The sequence below is a fragment of the Ipomoea nil genome, unplaced genomic scaffold, assembly GCF_001879475.1.
Source record: "Ipomoea nil cultivar Tokyo-kokei standard unplaced genomic scaffold, Asagao_1.1 scaffold1421, whole genome shotgun sequence".
Classification (NCBI taxonomy): domain Eukaryota; kingdom Viridiplantae; phylum Streptophyta; class Magnoliopsida; order Solanales; family Convolvulaceae; genus Ipomoea; species Ipomoea nil.
This window is the reverse complement of record NW_017617849.1, coordinates 2545511-2571324: the sequence shown is the minus strand read 5'-3', so window position 1 is coordinate 2571324 and position 25814 is coordinate 2545511. Positions and strand designations below refer to the sequence as shown.

At 34.0% G+C, this 25814-nt stretch overlaps 2 protein-coding genes across 2 annotated transcripts; both read right to left on the bottom strand.

Moving 5' to 3' along the window:
- Nucleotides 1–799: 799 nt before the first annotated feature.
- Nucleotides 800–5310, bottom strand: LOC109188229 (TPR repeat-containing thioredoxin TTL1-like). The gene is made up of 7 exons (XM_019338817.1): nucleotides 4054–5310; nucleotides 3244–3439; nucleotides 2890–3071; nucleotides 2474–2807; nucleotides 1918–2122; nucleotides 1735–1841; nucleotides 800–1580 (listed from the first exon to the last, which is right to left on the bottom strand). The coding sequence occupies exons 1-7, from the start codon at nucleotides 4968–4970 to the stop codon at nucleotides 1428–1430; spliced, it is 2094 nt and encodes a 697-aa protein (XP_019194362.1). The 5' UTR covers nucleotides 4971–5310; the 3' UTR covers nucleotides 800–1427.
- A 16293-nt stretch (nucleotides 5311–21603) lies between these two features.
- LOC109187913 (probable beta-1,3-galactosyltransferase 13) lies at nucleotides 21604–24919 on the bottom strand. Its single transcript, XM_019338320.1, has 7 exons — nucleotides 24410–24919; nucleotides 23394–23546; nucleotides 23234–23316; nucleotides 23019–23118; nucleotides 22801–22914; nucleotides 22420–22562; nucleotides 21604–22034 (listed from the first exon to the last, which is right to left on the bottom strand). The coding sequence occupies exons 1-7, from the start codon at nucleotides 24763–24765 to the stop codon at nucleotides 21943–21945; spliced, it is 1041 nt and encodes a 346-aa protein (XP_019193865.1). The 5' UTR covers nucleotides 24766–24919; the 3' UTR covers nucleotides 21604–21942.
- Nucleotides 24920–25814: the final 895 nt, after the last annotated feature.

Here is a 25814-nt window from a genome sequence, read left to right as displayed (position 1 = left end):
ACCCGAAAACCCCTCTGGCCCTCACCCCCTATCCTGGAGATTGTGAGAGAAGATAAATTACGAGACATACCATAGTGACACAAGATCTTTTTTTGGGTGTACCCAAGGTTTCTATCGTCGGACACAGTGACTAATCCCCTCGCTGAATTGTAAACACCTCTTTTGAGTGGGACAACTGGCCTGGAGATTTAAAACTATTCCATACCCAAAACTAAGGATCGAACATTTGACCTTTGGTTAAAAGATGGATTAATCCCTTTTACTCAACCACACCCCAGGTTATAGTGACACAAGGTTTGAGTACTTACTTTTGGCCCCAAAACTGAGATCCTCTCCCATTGAAAATTCAAACTCGGGTATTTGTTGGGTCACTACACCCGCACTCAACCTTTCAATCACTGAACTATTTCTCCAGGGCTTATGATCACAACTATGATTACTAAGCATGTGCATAGTACTGCATACACAGCATTTTAAGTTAAGAAGTGTGTAGAGTGGATTTGGGGAGGGAAATGGACAGAAGCAGAAAGGGACAGCTACACCCTACACACTCAATCAGAAAAAGCAATAAATTCAATCAACTACCCCATATTAAGAAACCACCCAACTCTCAATGTACTTTAGCTACCTTCTTCCACTGGGTAGCTGGGAATGTCCTCTTTTAGGTAATGACTTGATTGCTCTGCTTCTTCACAGATCACACAAATAACACACAGATTTGGCCTAAAAAGTAAACCAAATGCCACACAAAAATGGAGATTCTCAAGAGTCAAGTGGCATGCATATGAGCCATGAAAAGTAATAGAATAAGAGAAATTTTTATTGATGGTTATGCAAAGAAAACATCATAATATCAATAACAACATCATATTCAACCTTCTTTCACTAACCCCGATGAAGTCTCCGCCACACATCCAATCCAATCTCCCTCAATGGCCCGTCGTGTTTTTTACGGGGGTATGTATTATATCATGTGTATCTACATGTTTAGATCCTCATCCAAAGCCGACAAGCCGGCCATCTGTCTCTCTAAACATTTCCACCTAAAGGGCCATTGTAATGAATTGTACATATTGATTTCAATGTCTCTCGTTTACGAGAGAAGATGGGGGTAGGTACTAAGAAGAGGCCAGCCTATATGAAAATTTTCGGGGAAATAAAAAAGAAGAAAAGAATTACAAAGAAAAGGGGACGGGGAAGACTTGTGGAACCATGAATGAATAAAATGTAAAAAGGGGAAAATGTACTAAACTATTCCTCCGAATTCCACTGGCCTTTAGGCCAAAATGGCTCCTAATGGGATTATTTGCGGTAGGTCTGATTATGTCACAGGTAATAATAGTATTATGCAGGGAGGAGCTGATCCCAGTAATTTTGGGGGCACGAGGGAATGCGAGGAGAAGAGGTGAAGAAGCAAGTACCGAGTACTAAGTACTGTAATGCCTCACCGAAGACTCCAACACCTCGGGACTCGGGCACACCATTTCCTTCACTCTGCTGCTCTTTTTGTAAATTTTGAATGTCGGTACAATTCTAACATTCTCGGCATTAGCAATTGCAGGGCTCTCTTCTACATCCACCTTCAATTAAACATAGGGACATTAGTGTCATCTTTTCACACGTTATGCATGTGCAACGAGTAGAAAAAATCTACTCAATATATGCCATAGTCAACAACCATATTAAAGCATCCCCGCAATAAATAGACAGAAAATATTGGGCATGATACCTTACCATGAGAAAATTTATTGATGGATATCTAGTGCACAACGTGTCCAAGAATGGGGCGATCTGTTTGCACTGAACATTGGATGCCGTTTTAAAATGTACAACAGATGCACCTGAAATTCTTAGTGTAAATTTGGGATCACCACGGAATAATGAATGCAAGAATCATTATGGTAAATAAAAGCCTACCTGGAGATGAAATTGCAGCTCTGAACTGGTCAAGACCTGAAACTATTTCGACCTCTCCACCAAATTTCATATTATAAATGTCTTCTCCCCGAGATTTCTTCAGTGCGACTTGGGCATGAAACAGAGATTCAGCAACCTCATTGTCATAAGGAAGTTCCCTCTTCAAAATTTCATAATCTCTTGCAGCTTCAGCCCATCGTTCAAGCTATAGCCAAGCCACATTTAGAAGCTTCTTAATTGCATAAAAAGTTGCAATTGAATAATAGAAGATAGAAAAGAACAAAATAATTCTACCAAGTAACCAGTTTGGTTAGCGTGAGTGGCCGTGCACTCTTGTTCCTTAAGAGAGGTCGAGAGTTCGAACCCCCTCTCGTATGGAAAAATCAATCTGGCCATCACTTTGCCCCTTAATTGGGCCAGCCTGGTGCGACCGGGGATTAGTCTGAGTAACGGGCTTAAAGGTGCTTCCTACAGTTAGGACCTTCTCATGACACCTCGTGGTCTCACCAATAAAAACAAAAATTCTACCAAGTTGTACTATACAAGTGGGCATTACCTTCATGTATGAGGCAGCTCTTCGGAGAAGGGCTTTGGTATAACTGGGGTGGATTCGGAGAGCTTGGTTGCAATCACCCACAGAATTTTCCCACTGCCCGAGCTTATACCAGCAAGCTGCTCTATTGCAGTAGAGAACTGAATTTGCGGGATCATATCTGAGGCCTTCCCCATAAGCTGCACAAGCTTCAGTAAACCTTTCTGATTTAAACAGATCATTGCCACGGTTACGAGCTCGGCTAACCAACCGCACATTGTTGAATAAATCTGAAACTTCAATATTTTTAGAGTCAAGCTGCCATGCTCTCTCAATGGCTGCAATAGCATTTTCAAACCTGCAAATATTCATAATCCATACTCATGCTCCCGATGAACTCTTAGAGCCATTTGTTGAGAAGCTTAAAGTTCCGAACTCACCTTCCAAGAGCCAACTCAATTTGAGCTTGAACAAAGAACAAATATGCTTCAGTGCGCATCCCAAAAATCTTTAGCTGGGAGTATGCAGCCAATGCTTCCATTTTAGGAATGTTTGATAGGACCGAATGAGCATCGTCCAATTGATGGAGCTTCAAAAGAGATTCAGCTTGGCATGCAAATAGCTGCAAATTCAATTTCACTTAAATCAGTCATCGGAGTAATAACCTCTCAAAGCATTACCCTTTTTGCTGTTGAGCATATAGCCATTAATGTGCAATCCAACCATCAGCTTAGGCTTTTAGTTGAGATGGAGCACATACTTCAATTTTTGCAACTGCAAAGCAACATTCTTACCTGTGGAGATGCATCGGCTCCAGCAGCAATGGCAGCATCTGCTTCCCTCAAAGTAATCCTCCAATCACTAACTTTCCGGGCATCATTGCATTTCCCTATATGCTTCTCCACTGCCTCCAACTTTTGCAACTCAATAAGATCTGGTTGGTGCCCTGGAAGACAAATGTGCCTCCTGGCATTTTCAACCTGTCCTACACTGTGACCCTTGAAAGAATTAGGTTGCTTACAGCTAAAATGCAAAATGTAGGTTCGAATACGAATAGGTTAAAATTACATAGATATTACCATTTACCAGTACTAAATCAAAAGAACCCAATGATCTATAAAGTACTGTGTAAATAATCTCAAAATGTAATGCTCTATAAACCCTGCATAGTCCATATGACTACAACAAAGCCTACACATAAGTTGTTGCAGAAACTGATAGAAAAAATGAAAGAACATAGAGATCTGAATCCAGAAAAGTAAAAAGAAAATGTACTGCAACCCAGATTAAAAACAAGGACAGCACTATCATTGATTCATTGATGAAGAACACTAGGAATATCTAGCAGTAAAAATGGCCACAAATTCAAACAAGCAAAACCATTAAATGAAAAGATCACCCAAATAAACAAGATCTTGCAAAGAGTGAAAAACAACAGACCAACATATGCAGATCAAATGTTCAAATAACACCACATTTTAAACAATCAACATTTGTATCCACAAAGTAAACGAGTAAAATCTAAAACCAATCCATCAATCCCAATAAAACATGTAATAAAGATTTGAACTTTGAAGCAAATATCGGAACATCATTTGACTTACCTGAGAAACAAAGATCCCAAGCGATGGTGGGCTCTAACATATTTCGGATCCAACCTAATAGCTTCCTCGCATTCTCTCACTGCTTCTGTGAACCGCTTTAGACCAATCAATGCCGCTGCACGGTTGCAATGGAAAGCTGCATTTCCAGGCGAAATCGCAATTGCCTTCTCGTAAAGATTCAAAGCCTCATGAAAATTACCCTTCTTGTAATGCTCATTGCCTAGCCTTTTCATCTCCTCCGGATCATTACTCCGCATTCCTCTCTTCATTGTCTCGCCGCCAATCATTAATCCTCTAGAATTCATGGCAATGGCGACACTACTGTCCGTACCGCCTACAGCGCCTGCGGTTTTGGGCGCTCCCCCGGCCCGCATTATGCTCCCGTGGCCGTAATTCCCCGTGCCGGACCCCAAAACATCTGTCTTGGTGGCCTTGCTGGCCATGCCGGTCTTCAGAATCTTCCCAGAGGGGCAGATATTCCCAGTGGGAAGCGTATTCAACGGCGGGGAGTTGACGGAGCACCCGCCGGAGTATATTAGAGAGGGGGCACCAGCCGAGTGAGAGCGCGCGTGACGCGGCTTAAACCTGCGCGTCCCCGGTGAACTCTCCGCCGAGCCCGAAAGCTCACCGGAGTTGTTACAATCGGACTTCTTCGACACCAAGCTCGGCCCGGCCCGGCCCGACACCGATCCGGACGAGCTAGAGCTACTACTAGTAGTAGTTGTTGTTGTAGTGGTAGTAGCAGTAGTCGCCGCAGAGCCCCCATTCCGGCGAGCCGGCAGCGGCGAAACGGGCGAGCCCAGATCGAGCTCCCGGAAATCGGGCTTGTTAACTTCCGACCCAAATGAGCTCCTCAACCTATCGCTCAAACCGTCAATCCCAATCTCCGACACCGACCCTCTCCGAGAATGCGGCATTTCAAACCCACCCTTCCCTCCGGCAAACAAATATAAATATATATACACAAACTATAAGTGTTTCCTCCTCGCTTAGCACTGAGAGTCAGCAGCAATGTCTGGAGAAAGCAGGTGAAAGAATGGAGAAGGGAGGCATTGAAGAAGACATGAGAAAAGGAGAAAGAAAAACAGAGATAGATAGGGATCTCGTGATATAAAAAAGGCAGAAGCAAAGAATGAATGCGATATTGCGAGCGAGAATCGGCGGAAGAGAGACACAGAGAGAAGGAGAGAGAGATTTTGATTTTTTTTTTCTTTTCTTTTCTTTTTCTTCTTCACCTGCTGCTTCACGAGACACCTCTCTCTATCTATCTATTTACTTGTTCTTAAAAAAAGTTCCGATTTTTAAATTCCTTCTTATTTTGCATAGGTTTTTTTTTATCCTATTTTGAACTCTGATATTTCTAATTGTGAGTTATTATATCCATGGTCCACCTCTTGCAAGGATGACCTTGGTCATAAACTACGTATAAATTGAAATTATGAATTTTTTGAATATAATTTGTGAATACAATACAGGGTCATTAAGTTTTAATTCGTTAATATTACGTGATTACAGTATTTAAAAGAATTTGTGAATACAAAACAAGGTAATCAATTACATATATGTTAACATTGTATGTATAAATTATGAACATTTAGTATGTAAATTGTAAATATTTGGACCCGAGTTTACAAAATAAGTTGCGTCTAATTGTTGAATCAAACTCTTTAACCTGACCACTGTTGTAAAAATTGGCATAGGTGGCGCCTAGGCACCCCTAGGCTGTTCCGCTTTCACTATTAGGCGCCCAAAAATCGGTCATGCGCCTAGGCGGCGAAATCGGTCAAAATCTGCCTAGTCGGCCAACTCGACCGAGTCGATCAATTTTGTCTAATTTTGTCTGGTCCAGCCGTCCATAGACTAGTTTGATATCAAATTCCTTTTGCCATTGATATTGTAGATATTGTAGTTGTGGTTAATGCAAACCTTTTCTAATTGGGTGTTTGATTGGATAAAAACAAAATAAAAAAATCCTTAAATTTGAGGAAAATTGAATGTTTCTTGTGTTTAGTTCATTAAAAACTTGTTTATCATAAAATATTTTTCTAAGATCATGTTTGATATTTTGTTTTCCATGAAAAATTAGTAAGACAGTTTTGTCATCATAATATTTTCTTAATTACCCGTATTATTATTAGTATTATTTTCTATGCGCGATGTGTAAAAATTGACGCCCAATATTAGTACTCTATATTAAAAATTTTGATTTTAGATATTTATATTATTGTATAATAATAATAATAATAATAATAATAATAATAATAATAATAATAATAATAATAATAATAATAATATACACTATTTTTATAAATTTGATATTTCTATTTTAGAAATAACTTAAACAGTATTCCTATATCCTATATATAATGTCTATATATTACTCTGTATTACCATTGAATAAGATAAGAAAGTTTATACTGGATGCATGTGCATAACAACAATAGTTGAAAAATATAACGGAAGTTATAACAGTATGATATTTTTGACCAAAATATTGTATAGTACGACTCTTATAACATAATGTGTATATGTGTGTGTGTGTGTGTCTAATGGAAATAACATACATAGATGAATTGACGGGTATAATTTTCATTCACAATTATTAATTTTTAGATTGTTGTTTTTGTTTTTATTATTGTATATATATTGTTCTTGTTACTTATTATTTCGTATAATTTCAAACCTATCCAAACAATATAATCAAGATTTAAAATAATTTCTTTCTCACCAATCAAACAATCTAATTAATCTTTGGATAAATTTTTTTTTCATGAAATTTCAATTTCATTTCTCTTTATATTTTCCTCTAATTGACCAATTAGCCATAAGTATTTGGAGGGGAAGATTAAAAAGGAAAAACTTATAATAGGGGCTACCAAGTATAATTTGTTATCGAAAATGATTTTTCAAGTGAACAAAGAAGGAATATCAACTAATGGCAAGCCCCTAGAATGGAGAAGCGAGATCTTTAGCCATAAAATCAGTCAATTTTTTTTTTGTTCGCTAACTAATAATGTTTGCTTTAACTAAATATGTGGATCCGTGACTACATATATATACACATAAATTATTGTAACTACTTCTTAATATAATTTTGAGATTCCTTTTGGTGTTGTGTAATTTTAGTGTCTCTTCCTAAAAAGGATAAGGTTTGTAGTATTTTTTTAATCATATTAAGTGGTTAAAAAGAAAAAAGACAGAAAAAAAAATAAGAGGGAGAGAGTAGTATATATACTAAAATTATTATTATTTTTTATTTAAGGGGAATGGAGGAAACGACTAGAGCATTTGAGAGTATGTAAATCTTGGCAAAACATAACAATTGATAAACCATAGTAACTCAATTAAATTACAAGGCTAAACGATTACTTATTGGGCACAAATAGCCCCTAGAGGAATATCGTGAGCAGGATTATAAGTGATCTAGACATCTAAAGTTACGAAATTGTAATTAAGACATATTGAAAAAATGAAAGTCAAAAAAGTTTTAAAAATAGTGAAATCACACACAGTTAACGGAGCAGTCCAACTAACAAATAATGTTGTACATGCTATATAAATTAATGTAGGTTTGGTTCAGGTAATCTTAATATAATGTTATATTGTCTTATTTAGTTTAGTCATGAGATTACCTGATAATGTTATATTACTTTAAAATTGATATGGCAATAATGTAATTACTCCTATTTTTTTAAATAATCTATAGATTACATTAAAATAATCTAGTTTTATCCTTATTAACTAATCCTTATATATATATATATATATATATATATATATATATATATATAATAATAATAAACCCGAATGGGCAGCTCAACTGATCATAGAGGTGAAAAGTTAGAATAATAATAAAAATAATAATAATACTGAAATAAATATATGTTTACATAATTAAATATACATGTGTGTATATTCATATATTTAGTTTTTTAAAAAAAAAATAAAATATTTAAGCATTGATATGCATTCATACATATAAATAAATAAATACACACATATACATTATATATATATATAAGGGTTCAGGTACGGGTATAGCTTCCCGTGTGATTGTGCGGTTGACGCACCTTAAGCACACAAACAAAGCACTTTAAGGACACAAATCACGCACATTAAGTACACAAATTAAACTAGACACCTTAAGCACACAAACAAAATACCTTAAGGGGCGTTTGGTTCAGGTTATATAACATAACAAAGGGAATGTGACATTCCAAAGCTCACATTCCTATGTTTGGTTCATATTATCTTAGGGAATCTTACATTCCCAAAGAATGTCACATTCCCTCCACATAGGATTTTGAAGGGAATGTGAATCCCTTCGATTTCTTAGGTTATGTAAGATAACATTGGTTATGTTAGGAATATTATAGTGTGTATAAAAGATAATCATAAACCAAACATGATTATATCACATACCTCAATTTTAACCAAACACAGGAATCTAAGATTCCCAGCAATCTAACATTACCTAAGGTAATCTTACATTCCGTGAACCAAACGACCCCTAAGAACACAAACCACTCACCTAAAATTTAAAATACGACCGAGCCTTCCTGTGCGGTCAGTGGCCGCACCAATAGTTATGCGAATATGCAGCAACAATGTTAGGAAATGCACAACAATGAAATGTACAAATACACAAAAAATGCATCATAACTCCCCCACCCCCCACCCCCCAGTTGTGCATTTTCACACATGGTGTGGTGCTTTTATTCGTACCAAATGGTGCATTTTTAGTGATGCGTACCTAATTTGTGCATTTTTTTGTGCATTTCCTAACATTGTCGGTGCATATTTGCATAACTATTGGTGCGGCTGCACTTACCGCACGGGAATGTGCGGCCGCACCTGAATTATACTCTATAGATTTTGGTTCATATGAGGACAGAGTTTCCTGTGCAGTCGGTGTGGATTGCACCATTAGGTATGCATAAATACACCACGCAGTGTTAAAAAATGCACCAGAATGAAATGCCACAAAATGCACCACACACCAAAAAAATGCACAACACATAATGGTGTATTTTCAGACACTTTATGGTGCATTTATGTCAACCTAATATATAAACCTAAAATATAACCCTTAACCAACATGGTAATGTTATATTTCACAATTTCAAACCAAACACATATAAGATAATTTTACATCATCATAAAATCTCACATTACTTTATTAAAAATAATCCTATTACGTAGAGTAATTCAAGATTTCTTGAACCAAATGCCCCTTAAAAGCAATGGATCGCTATCATTCAATACCAGTATTAGCCCCTTCCTTATAACTTTGATATTTTTAAAAACAAAATTCTAAAACATGTCATTTTGCTATCTGGCCAAGGAGAATGTGCGTGAAGACTGAAGAGAAGCTTATGGCTTGTTTGGTAAAAAATTGGCTTATAGGTCAATTTTGACTTATTTGATCATTATTAATTGTTTTATTTAGTTAAAATATCAATATAAATGTTTGGTTAATTAGCTTTTTGTAATTTTAAAAGGTTAAAATTTAAAAAGCCACTCCAAGCAACTTTTTCAATTAGCTTTTTGAGAAAAGAAATCATGCCAAACAGCTATCAGCTAACAGCTAATTTACCAAACATTTTTCTACAATCAGCAAATGTTATTAACTATTTATATCCTATAATTAACACAATCAGCTAACAGCTAACAACTATCAGCTAACAGTTATTTTACCAAACAGGGCCTATATGTTTTATTGTTGGACATATCCTTCACATTATCAAAGTTCATATCTTAATTTCTTTTCTCAAATATTACCTATTGAACCTGTGCCAGAGTAATAGCTTATGTTATCGTTGTGAACATCTGTTGTGAATTGTCATCCGCTCTTCCCCCGTCATTTACCTTTCACTCATTATTTTCTGCTTTGCATTCCAATGTCACGCGGTTTTAAAAAGATTAATTCTCATGCGTATCATCAGAACTTATGCCAAACTAGTTCAAACATAATTATTTACGCGGCATTACACCACTCGCATGTTTCTCTAATTAATCCTTCACTCACAATTATATTATCTTTCGTATTACATTAAAACTTAAAACATGTAATCAAATTTGTCTACTTAAATCAATTTAGCAGTATTTATAAAGAATTATAATTAGTTATAAGCTTTAAAAATTTATGAGTTAACAAACCATATTATGAGTTAATAAATAATTCATGTAATAATCAAATATAAAAATAATATAATAAAACATGATACGGTAATGGTGAATATTAAATAGTCATTTTTGTAAGAAAGTGTACTATTAGTCATAATAAAATATTTATTATTAGGGCAATTACATCCAAAATTGATCAAACAGTTAATTTGTTAACCATAAAATTACAAGTTTGAGATTAGCGGGAGCAGATTATTAGTCTCTTTTGTAGTTTTTTTTTTTTTTTTTTTTTGCCATAATGCACACCCTTATTAGTCTCTTTGTAGTCCTTTAGCATAGGCCACACTTTTATTGGCCTCTTTGTAGTCTTTTGTCGTAGTGCACACATTCAGATAGTGACATTGTATTTGATTTATTTTGTAAAAGTTTATAAGCATAAAATATTTTACAATTTGTCATAATTTTGATATGTTTGTGAAATATTGCATGATCATGAATGAATTGTCTTTTAACGTCAAGCAATGTGAAAATAAGGAGTGGCATATGATATGGTTGGTACTTGGTAGATCACGAGGTGGTCTCCTGAGCAAGCTCTAACTGTATGAGACATATTTAAGTCCGTATCATACTTTTGATATTTTTTAATGGACATGAGTGCACGCCTAATTCACGCCAACAAACCTGGTTGACTCCTTGATATGTGTTGTTTCGCCTGTTTAATAGCTCAAAACAATCATAAGGTAATGAAGAATTGAAGATCAAATGTCGATATTTCATATTTAAAATTATAAGTAAAAAATGCTAAATTAATATCATATATTGTTTAAAAATAAAACATGGTCTTGTCATACCTAAAAATCTTACACAGGCACGGCAACATATAAACTAATATGTTATTTTCATTTATTAATTTTATTCCATAATGTTCACTTTCTAACATTGTAATAAAATTCTTTTTATTCATTGACTATTATAAATTAATCGAATTCACCTAACATTAAAAATAAAAAAAAAAAAGTCATAACGAGAATATTGTATTATTCAATAAAATATAATAAAAGAATTTAATTACTACTCTTTTAGAAGTATATAGGGTCAAAATGGTGAAACCATTACAAGAAAAAACATATTCCAAATTTCTAAATCTATACACACATTCCGTATGTGTATGTATTGAAAGCTTTTACATCATCTTATGATAGTATTTTATATATTGTATAGATTTTTTTTAATAAGTTTAAATCTAAATTTGAATGGTCATTCACCTCTGATCAATGTTGTAAAAAACGCTAGGCGCCCCCTAGGCGCCGATTTTTTATTTTATTTTTTATTTTTTTATTTTTTTTAATTAAAAAAAATTTAAAAATTAAAAATTTTCAAAATTTAGTACTAAAATATAAGGTTTCCATAGTTATTTCTTAGAAAATATTTACAAAAGTGGTTGTAAAATTGTTCAAAAGATTGTTGAAACTATCTAAATACATAAAAAACTAAAATTAAGAGCTAAAGAAGCATTTTTTGAGAAATTAGTGGACCAAACCGCCTTCAGCTGTTTGCGGTGTATAGATCTCGAAAAAATATGCGATTTGAAAAAAAAATTGTCCAAATCGAACAACCGAGTCAAAAGTTATGCCTTCCGAAAATTTTTCGACATTTTCAAAAAAAAAAAAAAAAAAAAAAAACCGAACCGGCCGGTTAGGCGGTTTAGACGGCCGGCTGCGGAGGAGGCGGCCGAGGCCATTCCTCGCGGCGGCCTCCTACCGCCTAGCGCCTAGGCGCCGATTAATCGGTTAGGCGCGATTTTTGCAACCTTGCCTTTGATGCAATGGAGAAGGGTGGAGATAGTTTATATTATTTAATTATTTAATTATTTAATTATTATACACCTAAATGCTGTTAACAAAGTTAGGAGTACAACCTTGGACAACGCACAATATAATATATATCTTAAGAAACAAATGTTTGGAATTTTCTACATTCTGACCAGTGACCATACCCCTTCAAACAACAAAACTCACTGTTTGAAATTTCATACCTTTCCCACTGTATATAAATTAGAGACAAAATTATACTTCAACCCAAATGTTCTCAAAAAAAAAAAACCCAAATTCTCTCCATGCTTTGGACTATACTCACTCTAGTTTCGGTCAAACCTGAATTCCCTCATGCCTTATCTCTTTATAAGGTTCGAATCTCGAAACCTTACAGAGTGTTTGGTTGAAGAGATTTTAAATTCCCTTTCCACTTAATTTTTATCTAATTCCAAATGTCATTAAATTCCATAGTTTGGTTGGAGAGAAATGCAATTTCATGGAATTGCAATTCCCCCATTTTCATGGAATTAAAATTCCATGTCCCCCCCTAGGATTTTAATTCCTGGAGAAAAAAGATAGTGATGAGTCAAAATTACCCCTTCCTTTTCTAACCTAAAATTAATGTCTAACAACAATAATGGACATTTTTGACTTTATACTACTTATTCCTTTCAATTCCCATGTATACCAAACATTGAAATTGAAATTCCTAGTAATTCTATTCCTGTCAACCAAACACTGGAATTTAAATTTCCACTTTATTCCCAGTAATTCAACTCCGATGGAATTACAATTCCTTTCTCACATAATTCCTCCCCTCCAACCAAACGCCCTGTTATTTCTTCAAAATGGAATATTTCACTTTTGGTCCTTGACTATTATATATGAGTTACATTTAGTCGTTGACTATTAAAACTTTTAATTAAGTGTATGATTATGTAATTTGTATCACATTTGATTTTATAGTTCAATTTTTTGGAAGTCCTCCTCCCGGAAGGAGCACTTCTAGAATGAGTTATGCATTTGTTTTTTCCAGAATGAGCACTTTCGGCAATAATTGATTGAAAAATTTGACGACAGGATCAATTGACCAAATGTGATACAAATTACACAGTTATGTATTTAATTTAAAAAATTTAATAATCAAATACCAAATGTGATTTATGTATAACAGTCAAATGGCCAAATGTGAAATTTATTATAATTCAAAACTACTATTCTGTCTCTTTTTATTTTTGTAATAAAATGAAGAAATATAATTGTTAAAAAAATAATGGTAATGCAAAAAAAAAAAAAAAAAAAAAAGCTTGAAATTATAATATAAAATAAATATTAATATATCTGTATATATAATGATTAGCCGTGGCGAAACAGAAAAGAATACGCAAAGTGGAGAAAAGAACGACTTTAATTGCTTTTGCTTTATGAAATTGAAAAGCTTTATTTGTTTGGCTTTTTTGTTGTAAATTAGAGATGGAAACCCTTTAAAGCAAAGTCAAAAAATAAAAATAAAAATCTCACATGGTTTCGTTTCTCTTATTCTAATGTTATTTTTAAACTCAAATTTAAGCATCACCACCTGTCTTACTCTAATCACGGTTGAAAGAATTAAATCACTTTAAGTAATTTACATGTTAAAATATGTCTCAGAAATATTTTTATTGTATCTTTTTTGTTATAATATTATTTTTTGACATTTTATATTTGTTGCTATAATTTACTATTACGTTTTTTTTTTTTTAATATCATTGTTAGAGACAGCTGAGTTTTAAAAAAATTGATTTTATATTAAAATACTTAAATTATGTAATGATTTTAACAGGGAAAAAATTGTTTTACCGTGCCGTCGAGAATGTGTCAATTCCCTAACATCAGGAGAGGTAATTTTAGTGAAGAATGAGGGGCGAATCAGTAAATTCGAACCCCGTAGTCTCGACAGAAGCAGCTGGCAATGTGCTGTGCCAGCTGGCCCTTCTGGAAAGCCTACGTTTTAACTGTGGCATCCAGCTAAGCAGATAACAGCTACACTTAACGCCGTTAGCAGAGTGTGTACTGGCGCTCAGGGTGGTGCCGCCAACTCCGACGGCTGTCAGACGGGCGAAAGTGACGGAGTGACGGCAGAGTGGTAGCTATCGTCCAGGGGTGGCAGGGGCGTGGAATGATGATCCAGCTGTCCCCTCCATCATGCCAGGTCAGCATTGAGCGCCCCACCGAGGGAGAGGGATAGGATCCGCTGCGCTAACCTCCACCGTTGAAACAGTGTGGACTAGCTTTCTTGGGTGACACTTCATCCGTGAGTGAAGTGGTCACCACGTGGCACGTGGCTAGCAGCTCGGTTTTACAAATAGATAAATATGATTTGCTGATTTGGCAGCCAAGGTGGCCACGTGGTCAGCACTCTGACTTTTTTGGGCCGTATTATCGTGAATTACAGCTAAGTCAAAAAAGAGTAAAATATTGGGCCGGGCTAGGGGCTAGAGGCTACAATAGCCCAACAGATTGGTAATTAGGCAGCTTTCTCTTAGTTTAATAAAACAGAGTTAGGGAATGCTGCTGCCTAAACACCTATTTTAGAAGTAAACTCAGCTTTTTGAATTGGGTAATGCCTTAAACTTAGACCACCCCCATGCTATTATAGTAATTATACGGAGTAAGAGCATCTACCTCAGTATATCTTTCACAATTTTTTAGAATAAAATGATCAACATAGAGAAGAGAGAGGCAAAAAATTCCTCCCACAAAGAAATGATTTTTCGTAAAAATATGGGACCCACTACAAAAATGTGTTATCCGTGTAGCTTATGCGTGACTGTCACAACTATGCCCGTTGGGCACGTTAATGGCGCTGTTTATATATATATATATATATATATATATATATATATATATATATATATATATCAACTTTGTTTTATTTATTTTTTCTTTTTTATCTTTCCTCCATATTCTCTTTCCTAATCACACTTACAAAAACTCATCAAAAATCAATTCAAAAATATTCACTATTATGGATGCTCTAATAAACATCCAAATTATTTCAACACATTATAAGTTATTGAGAAATTACGTACAAGTGTAAATATATTTTATGTTTGATGAAATTTGCACGTCTCTCACTACCAGACGATAGGCTCTTAATGAAGTTCACATTGTAGTCCTAAGTCCTAATTAGTAAAGAAACACAAGGATGTAAATTAACTAAAGTTGCACATAGTTGAGTTGTTGACCAGCTTATACTAATAAGACCAATAGACAACTCACACAATGAGTCAAACATAGATTTATTGTGATTATCAAACCAATTGTTCAATCAACGTGGCTAAAATTGCTCACTTAGTGTGTTGTTATTCACATTTCAATTCGCTATATCAAACTAATTCAACTGAGTTTTGGTTAGCCTCATTTAGAACTGTTCTTTTAAAATTGTGTTAAATATGATTAAACCTTTGGCGACATGTTATTATATAATTCAACACAATGATTTTAATAAAAATATGAGTCTTGTTATACACCTCATAAAATTTTGAAAGTGCGTTAGAATTACTCTTATAAGATTGTAATATAGAGAAAAAAATGATAATTATAAATATAAATATATAATAATAAAGTTTACTTTTAAAAGTGTAAGAATATTTTAATAATGTAAATAGGCTAAACTTTATTTCTTGCTATATCCTTATTATTTCCTACCTAATGCCATTTAATCACAAGTAACAAAAAGATATATAATTATATATCGTTTCATACCTAATTTAAACGGCTGCAAATTGTGAAAAGATTTTCATTAAACAATATAAGATAATGTTAATCAATGGTTTTATAACATTGTTTATAATAGTAATATAATTTTTTTGGGGGGTTAAAAATATTATATAAACAAGGAAAAAGGGTTATTGAACTTTACACAAGGTTGCAAAACTCGGCCGCCTAGCCGCCTAGGCGCTAGGCGGCCCCGAGCCTTGGGGTTTTGGCCAAAACTCGGCCGGCCGCCTAGGCGGCCTGGACGGCCAAACTCAACCAACTTGGCCGAGTCGACCGATTTCGTCCGATTTTGTTCGATTTTGACCGATGTCGCCTTTCATTAATTATTGATTTTAATATTATTATGACTTATAAATTATCATTATTTCATTTATTTAGATGTGTTATTTGAGTGAACGTTGAAAACAACCTCATTAAAATTGTCAAACTACAAGTCTGTTACTATTTTTTAAAATTTTTTTGGTGCCCGCCTAGCGCCACCTAGAATCCGCCTAGGCGCCGTCTAGGCGCTAGGCGCTGCTCGGCCGCCCGACTAGCGCCTAGCGCCTACTGCAAGAAATCAATTAGTTCCTTAAATTATTGAAAGTTATTTAAACATTCTACTTGTCATTTTGGTGCAGTGGACCAAATAATTGGTCAATGTAGTTCCGACAATGAAATCCACCACCTACGACTGGTGAACAATCGTCTGTCGCATGAAGAAAGTAACTAAACTGGTCGCCTTCCTGAAACAAGAAGGCATGTAGTTCGGTCGATCATTGGTCGACTTCGTAGCTTCTTCTTCTTTTTTTTTTTTTTTTGGTGAGTGACAACAATATTTATAAACGACGGCGGTCAACAACGGTATGGATCCATATTTTACTGGTAACATGTTGGTTATCGGTAATTGGACTTATTTAATCAATTTTAATAATTTGGAGTGTTTGATTTGCAACTTTCAAAAATTCATGGACCTAGTTATTTTATTGTGTAAAATTCAATGACTTATTTGACCATCTTATCTATAAATAATAAAAAGGGATTACATGTCCCACAGAACTTAGTATAGTTGATTTGTTGCCTAATTTAAAAATCATGACCGGAAGTGACAGTGTGAGTAGACTGATTGTGTGACTCAAAATTTACTTCTACAATAACTCAAAATTTACTTTTACAATAACTTTAAGACAAGATTCTGTGCATTTAAGATTAATTTGACGAAATTGAGATCACCTAAAGAAAGAAAAAGGATAATACATCCATTAATTTATAAGAACAATAAATATTAGGAAAAAGGTGCTTCGGTTGGAAAAATGGAAAGACAAAAGACAAAGAATTTGGTGTAAATGTTTTGTAAAACAGCGGGGTAGTTAGTCAAAGCACCTCACGAGGAGTATCGGCGGATTTTGGACTGACACTTGCCACAGCCGACTGCATTGGGGAATTTATTTATATATTTAAGAAAAAAGTATAATATTGGGAGAAGAAAAAGTATAATACTGCGTTTTTTTTTTTTTTTTTTTTTTTTAAATAAGAGTCAAAAAGTTATTCAAATCAAAATAAATTTATTGTACACTATAAATAAACTTGTAATATATTAAAAGTATACTTTATATCATTAATTGATTTTGCTATGTAGACCTTGATCCACAATATAAGCATATATATATCTGAAATAAATTTTGATCATTTTTATTCTTTTGGTTATACTTCATCGTTGTATAATATTTTTCTTTATAATAAATTTTGTACTTTATCTCAACATGGAGAAAAACACATTAAAAGAACAAGGAAAACAACAATAAATTTAAGTAAAAATTTATATTATTGGATAATATAAATTTCGAATATTATAAATAAAAATATAACATTTTAATAAATAACAAAAGTAAAATTATTACTTTATTTAAAAATAAAAAAAAATGCCATAGATGTAATATACATATGACATATCCATCTTTTTTTTTTTTTTTTTTTTTTTTTTTTTTTTTTTTTTTTGTGCACACCATATCCATCTATTTCAATAATTCAGTTTTGAAAGTATCAAATTAAATGCGAAAGGTCTGAGACACTGAGAGAGCACGTGAGAGTATACATAGGGCATGAAAGAAGGGAAACTTGAGAAGTTTTTTTTTTTTTTTTTTTTTTTTTTTTTTTTTTTTTTTTTTTAAACAGAAACTTGAGAAGCTAATTAGCTAAACGTAACAATATATGTATGGACTATGGAGGTTCGCAACAAATTTTTATAACAGTATATGAGTAGAATATAAAGATTTAATGATCGATTTGACTTTTTAATTATAGTGAAATTATCGATTTGGTCATCGACTATTGTTTTTATAAAATTAAGTCTTCAATTTTAAAAATTTTATTCAATTTTATCATCCGTTATCATTTTACGGCTCAAGTTGACGAGAGGACTAAATTGGATAAGATTTTAAAAGTTGAGGACTTAATTTGGTAAGGATGATAGTCTATAATCAAATTTCGCTATAGTCAAGGGACCAAATCGGTCTTTAACTCGAATATAAATTACTTTTAGGAGGTGTTTGGTAAATACCTGTTAGCTGATTGGATTAGTGGTTTGACTAGTTGGTAGCATTAACTAATTGTAGAAAGATATTTGATAAATTTGCTGATAGCTGATTACATGCAAAATGACTTTCTCAAAAAACTTATTGAAAAGGCTACTTCGAGCAGTTTTTTAAATTTTAACGTTTTTGAGGAATAAGCGGCTACAAAAAAGCTTATTAATCAAATATTTATATTGAATGTTTAACAAAATTACATAGTTAGTAATGATCAAATAAAGAGTGAATTCCATTTTTGGTCCTACTGTTATAGGAGTCATTCCAATTTTAGTCCACCATAATTATTTTTGCCACATTGCATACGTCCATTATTATTAAATGTGTTCCAATTTTAGTCTACGAAAAATTTAAAAAAAGACTAAAATTGAAACACTTTTAATAATAATGAACGCAATGTGATAAAAATAATTATAGTGGACTAAAATTGAAAAACTCCCAATAACAATAAGACAAAAAGTGAAATTCACTCTCAAATAAATTTAAATTGCCTTATAAGTTAACTGTGTTATTAAACACCACATTAATATTGTTATTATTGTACAATTTTTTTCGTTAATATCCGAAACATAAAAGATGGCAATTTATATCCTACACCACGGCGCGCGTTGCACTATGAGCCCAGATGCAAAACGATGTCGTTTTAATATATATATATATATATATATATATATATATATATATATATATATATATATATATATATATATATATATATATATTTTTTTTTTGAAATTTCCCACCCCAGTGAATGGCAGTAGTTTTTCCTTTAAAAAAAAACCCCGCTGTTCAAGAATGTACATAATGTTATACTAGAATACACATAATTGTATACATGAATGTACATAATTATATAACAAAATATACATACTCTTTTTAAAAGATAATACACATAATCTAAAACATAATACATAATAAACATAAACTTTTAACATAATACACACAAATTTTCTGATTCGGATGTACATAATTGTATAAAAAGAATGTACATAATTGTATAAAAAATGTACATAACTGTATGAACCAATACACATAACTGTATGAACAAATACACATAACTTTGTGAATAAATACACATAATTCCAGCAACTTCCTACCGCGCCTCCCAAAACGACGTCGTTTTGAGAGGCGCGCGACGCACAGTGCTATGTGCGCCGTGGTGTAGGGTATAACAATTGATAAAAGATATGAAAGGCCGGGCGAATTAATGTTTGTTGGAGTGTTATTGGAGAAGCAATGATAATGGAAGCTCTGCTCGTGCATGCTCAGAAGTCAGAACCCATCGTTTTCATCACCACATCACACCTCCACAATATAATATAATATAACGCTGATTACTATATAAAATGATGTTTAATAATTATAATACATGAATTATAAGGCAGAAACTAATAAATAGTATTGTAATTGATAAAGTTATAGGATAATTTAATTGATCCGATAATTATAAATATAATAAACAGTTTAAAGAGTTCAATTTGTTAAGACCCGGCCTTTTGACTCATCAATAGGAAGGTCTAAACCTAACAGGTTGGTAAGCTAGCTAGAGCCAACAAGTTAATAGTTTGATGGGACCGTTTAACATACCCTTCTCCCTATCAATAGGAACATGCATGCTAGCTCGATCCCACTTGTCACAAATCATCATTCTAAAAAATTAAGGCACCTAACCCTCAAGTATAAATAAACGTCATCTACGGTCTACCTAATTGAAATATCATCTTCTACACCTCTTATTTACTATTGTCCTGTAGTAATTAGTCAGGCTACTTGTTTCAAGTCATACCAAACCGACCAACTGACCGTATACTAAATACGTTTCTACATACTTTGTATTCAGTTGAACGGGCTCAACGTCCCACCTCCTTAGTCAATCAATACATCCACATCTCTCCTCACTCTCATTCTTATACTCGTAGAATAAATCTTGACTCTTAACTGCAATCTAATTTACACAATTTTGTACATTTGACTAGAGGAGGAAGCTAGGTAGAAGGGCACGTTATGATCACATGGCAAAGGATGGAGAATGAAATGGCTTCTTATCTGATCTGGTACTGGGACTACAATACACTACAGCGCAGCCTAGCTTGTTTTCTATCATCTCCTATCAATTTTATGGCTCTGTCCTTATCCATCATTGCTCAGTGCAACGACATGTTCTCTAGCTTTCTTTCTTACTTCCATCCCCTTCTTCTAGGGTCCCCCCTCCTCTCTACTTCCTCATAACCATACTACAGTACAGCAGCTAGCCACGACGTTTCCCCTTGCGAAAACAACCCCAACTTTTGTTTCTATGTATAATGTATTGTTGTTGTTGTACATCATATCATATCCAATATCAGCTGACATGTAAATTATGATATATGATGGAAAGAAAATCCAAGCAATCAGTTCATATAACATATTATTAGTTTTTTAATACATAGATATTTCAACTTATGTCCATAAACAATATTTTAGTCAGTCCACCGCCTTACCGTGCGCACAATTAAGGAGTCCAACCTACACTTTATTACTCTAACCTCCTCCACCCTGTCGCATCTGACGATAACTTGAAGTTAAGTGATCAACTACTATAGTCCCGGAAGCTGCATAAGATATTATTCACCTTATCAATATCAGTATTGTTCAAACCTGGAGGTGTGGTTGAGTGGAAGTGTTCGATCCAGACCAACTGTCCCACTCAAAATAGGTGCTTACAATTCAGCGAGGAAATTAGTCACTAGTGAAAACCCTAGGTACACCCAAATATATATATGTGTGTGTGTGTGTGTGTTGTTCAACATCATACATAAAACCTAATAATGCATGAACATTTGCCTATGGACATTTGGGTAGATGAGTGTTGGGTTAATATTGTTGAGTATTGGGTTGGAATCCAAGAATTGTCATACCAATAAACCTGTGGCGCCTATGTTCAATCATACAGCCCAGGCCAGTGTGGTCCGAAAAAGTTAGTGCATATATTGAGACATAGAATAGATAGCAATAATGCAACCCAAATATAACAATATAGATGATGAATCTACATAGTACTGTCAAAATTTTGGTCGGGCCTGCCAAATGACTGAACCTAAAAAATGCTAACCCACCCCGCCATGTTCCGCAAATTATATCATGGATCATGTCTATTTTGAATTGTGTACTCGAGTCTAAATTGACATTCAGATTATGTACTTTCACTTAATAGATTATGTACCTGCAAATAAATAGAAAAAACATAATATGTTAATTATAAAAGGTACATAATATGTTAACTACAGTTACCTAATCTGCGGTTAAAGAAAAGTGATAGGAAGTGTTACATTACAACAAGAGTCTGTTACAACTTACAAGAGGCTGATGTTAACTACCAACCATCACCTAGTCATTAAAGCCAAATCCATATTGCTATCAAGACAATCTTTTTTTGGTACATATTGCTGTCAAGGCCAATGTTCAGTGCAAAATCAATGACCAAAGTTCTACTTCTACAATGTGTAAAGTATAACCACAAAAACTCTGGGAAAAAATGAGCATCTTACAGAAGAAATGCTGACAGAGCAAGGGAACTGAATTGAATGAAAATTGAGTCGTGGTAACCAATCTTTTAAGTTTGCTGATGCTCGATAGAAGATCTAATCATCCTCGTCTGAAGGTACAGTAGGGCTCTTTGAACAGATGTCTTTTGCGTGGAGTTCCACCATTTTCTTGTCAGGGTTACACAGTCCTAGATTACAAGAGAAGAACCAGATTGCCATCAGATATGGACAAGAATGGAAGCGGACGTCATCGTATTAATGATTATGGAAGACGGCCTTCCAGGTAGCTTTTGAGATGAGGCACTTATAAGACATAAATTATGAAATCGGGACAATGGGTTACACACATTCCGTATCTATCTGTATATGAGGATAATAGGAATCAAAAGGATTTCCGCACCCTGAAGAACTTCAAAATATGGCAATACACCAGATACCGACCACCACCCAAAACAATTGGAGAAAATGATTTATATCTTTATAATATGCAATGCAGCAGGAAAGCATTGTAACAGCTACCAACCTACTATCACCGAATGCTCAACTTGTAGTCAAGTGGATCATAATACTAACCTGAACATTTTGGAATATCCCACACAGCAATAGATGTGCCAGTACACTCTATTTGACATAGTCGTTTATTATGCTCATGGTTGACATTCATCGCAAGCATCCAAGAACCAATAGTAACGTCTTCATTGCTAAACATTCGGAAACTGAAAATTTACAAACAGAATTTCAATTTATGCTTAGCAAAGCCACATTTAATCAATTCTCAATAAGAAATAATATAATCTCCTTGCTCAGAGAACATCAGAAAGTTTACAAACATGTATTCTTCCTAATCACTATGAGTTTAAATCTGAGAAAAGTAAACTAGTGTTGGTGATGATAAGAGATTGAGGCCAGATATTGGCTGAACGTAGACTTCAGGGGGAATCAGGGAAAACTCACCTGTCGTTCCTCAGTGCGACCAGGCTAGCAACAACATCCGCAGAAAGAGCGTAAATAGGACCATAAGCATGTAAGAAATATTCCTTGCCAAGCAAATTTGATAATGGTTCATACCTGCATGAATGTCACAGGAAAATTGCATGAATAGTTACTAACGGATACAGTAAAACATTCACCGAAGCTACTGCAAACTTATAGGCAACCATTTTGTGACAAACCATTTGAGTTTGGGATCAGTGAAAACTGGTCCCTTTTTCATGCATCCAAGGTATGTTTGTGAGTGAGAACGTTCTTTGGCCAATAGCAATGAAAGGCGATCTGTTAATTAAAAAAAAAAAAGAAAGAATTTACTTGCTTGAAATGTAAAAAGGTAACATGAAGTGAATATTCTAACATTAAAAAAAATCATCAATAAACTTCATAAAGTAGCAACCTGGTCGTAAATATATGTCATCATCAGCTTTGACGTAAAATTCTGAATCATAAAGCGCATATGCAGCTTTGAAAAAAGCTAAACTGTAAAAGAAAGATAAATCAGTTCAAATCACATAAATAAGATCGTGAAAAATACGATGTGATTAGTCAGAACTAACGTTTTGTATGGGAGCTTACTATACTCTTCTTCAATGTCTAACAGCACAAAATCATCATACTCTGCAATTTCCCTTCTGAGCGCTGCCATCTTTGATTTATCATTAGTTCTACCAATTATAAACCTAAAAGCCAAACCAGTGGCTTCTTCCAACCTGAAATTCCTCCAAAAGGTTCCCATTACCAACAAGAATTAAACACACTGCACAATATTTTGGATGGTACGACTACATGTATAGACTTACAGTTAAGGTGGGCAATGCAACAACTTTTAAGCCATAAAAGAATATTGCATAAATAAGTACAAGATGGGTGATATTATCATTTCTAGAACAAGCATCTACCCTTCCCCTTGAAGGACAACAAACCACTGAAAGAAAGCATGAATTCATCACCATCTTTCTCTTCCGCTTCGTTTGTTCAAGAGCTCAACTAATCCATAAAACTTACTAAACGAAGCATTATACGTGTACAAGCTATATAACAATAGCATCAGATGGATTATACTCAACAATTCGGAAAAGGTCACTCGATCCAGATCTAATATACCTAACATCACCTCTCAATTAAAATAGAAATCCAGGTCATACATGTTTCCATCAGTATTGCAAACTTCCACTGAATAAATTTCTTGAGAAGGGCTCCAGCGAAAAAAAATTCACAATTAAGATTAAATTACCATATCAACTTAAACATTGCCCAATTTACTACTCCTTAATATATAGTGAACCAAAATTCAATGAAAATCAACCAATTTTGGTATCTAAATTCTTCAAATAGCACACTCACTGAATCCAAAATTGAAACTACTCTCTGCCACTTCAGTGCCAAATGGAGTTCTTTCGCATTACATTCTCCAAATTAAAATAATAATAATACTCCGTAATACTAAGCGGAAAAAGTACATGAACATCAGCAGCGCAGCGGCGTAGAAGTAAATGCAGACATAATCACACACAGATACAAGCAAAAATACAGTCGAATAGAGAGAGAGAGAGAGAGAGAGAGGAAAGAGTACTTCTGAAGGCCTTGGCGATCTGAAGGAAACCAAGTCTGGCGGAGCGAGCGGCGGCGAGCAGCTGATGCGAAGCCAGTTTGGATCCCGACAAAGCCCATTACCTTGTGCCTCTTCTGCTCTCCATCAACACCATCTCCACTGCTCACCCTGGCGCTGCTTCTATCCCACACAACAGAGACTGATCGGGGTTTTATGTTCTCGCATCTATGCCCCAAACTTTGCCTCGAACTAGCAATAAACCCGAACACAAAACCGGCGAGGCCGATCAAGAGAAACAGGATCAGGGGCGTCGATCTGCGGGAAGAGGAGGAGTAGGTTAAAGGGCGGGCAGTGAAGTACTTGGGAGATGAAGGCATCTCATCAAATGCCACAGATTTCTCGGATTCAAAATCAGAAATAGCAAATCAGGTATCTGATTCTTCAAATTCCGAGCTCATTAGAGTTTAACTTCCAAATTGCATTCCTCCACTACATGGACTGTTCCTCTGTTTCTTCTTTCTGCTCTTTATAAAAACGCTTAATTTAATGCTTGTACAATTTTGATATAAATTTTCCATTTTTATAACTGCCAATTTTTATTTTTATTTTTATTTTTTTGACTTTGTGCATTTTCTTATTCACTCAATCCTTCATTCCTTCCCCTATTTTGTTCACAATTTGCTAAAACAAAATATATGTAATTCACATACCCTTCAGAAGTCAAAAAATGTAAAATTTTTTACATGAAACTCATTTTAATACTAAATTAAATGATATGTTCGAACTAAATAATAGTAACAAATTATATTAAAATAACATAATATATTATATTCGTCTCATTTTATATAAATAGTTATGTTAATGAGATTTAAAGTAAATTATTTACAAATTAAATTTTTATTATATTAACTTTATTATTAACATATAGAATTTATATATTTAAAAACTACCTTCAAATATATTATTATATATAAAAAATGTTTAAAAATAATTAATTAATTAATTGATCAATTAACCATAAATAAGACAACTAAAGTAGGCAGAACAAGTAGGTAGTTAGTTTCATTCTTCTTGGTATGAACGACTATAGGTTAGGCTGGAATTAACAATCCTATTCTACCTAAAGAGAATGGCTTTATTTTATTTTAATTTCTTTTTTTTTTGGTAAATGATTTTATTTTAATTTCTAAAAATTATTAAAGGTGCGTTTAGTTCATAAATTTACACACTAAGAATGAGAATACAATTCTCCGTATAAGCTTGATTACAAGGAAAACAAAATTATTTGTGACACTCAACGTTTATAGTAATTTTTAATTTGCTAATAATATTTTAATAGCCCCATTTAGTAATTAACGTATTATATTGGTTTTATTTCGATTATGTTCAGTAATTAACGTAAGGATAGTGTTTGAATTTAGTATTC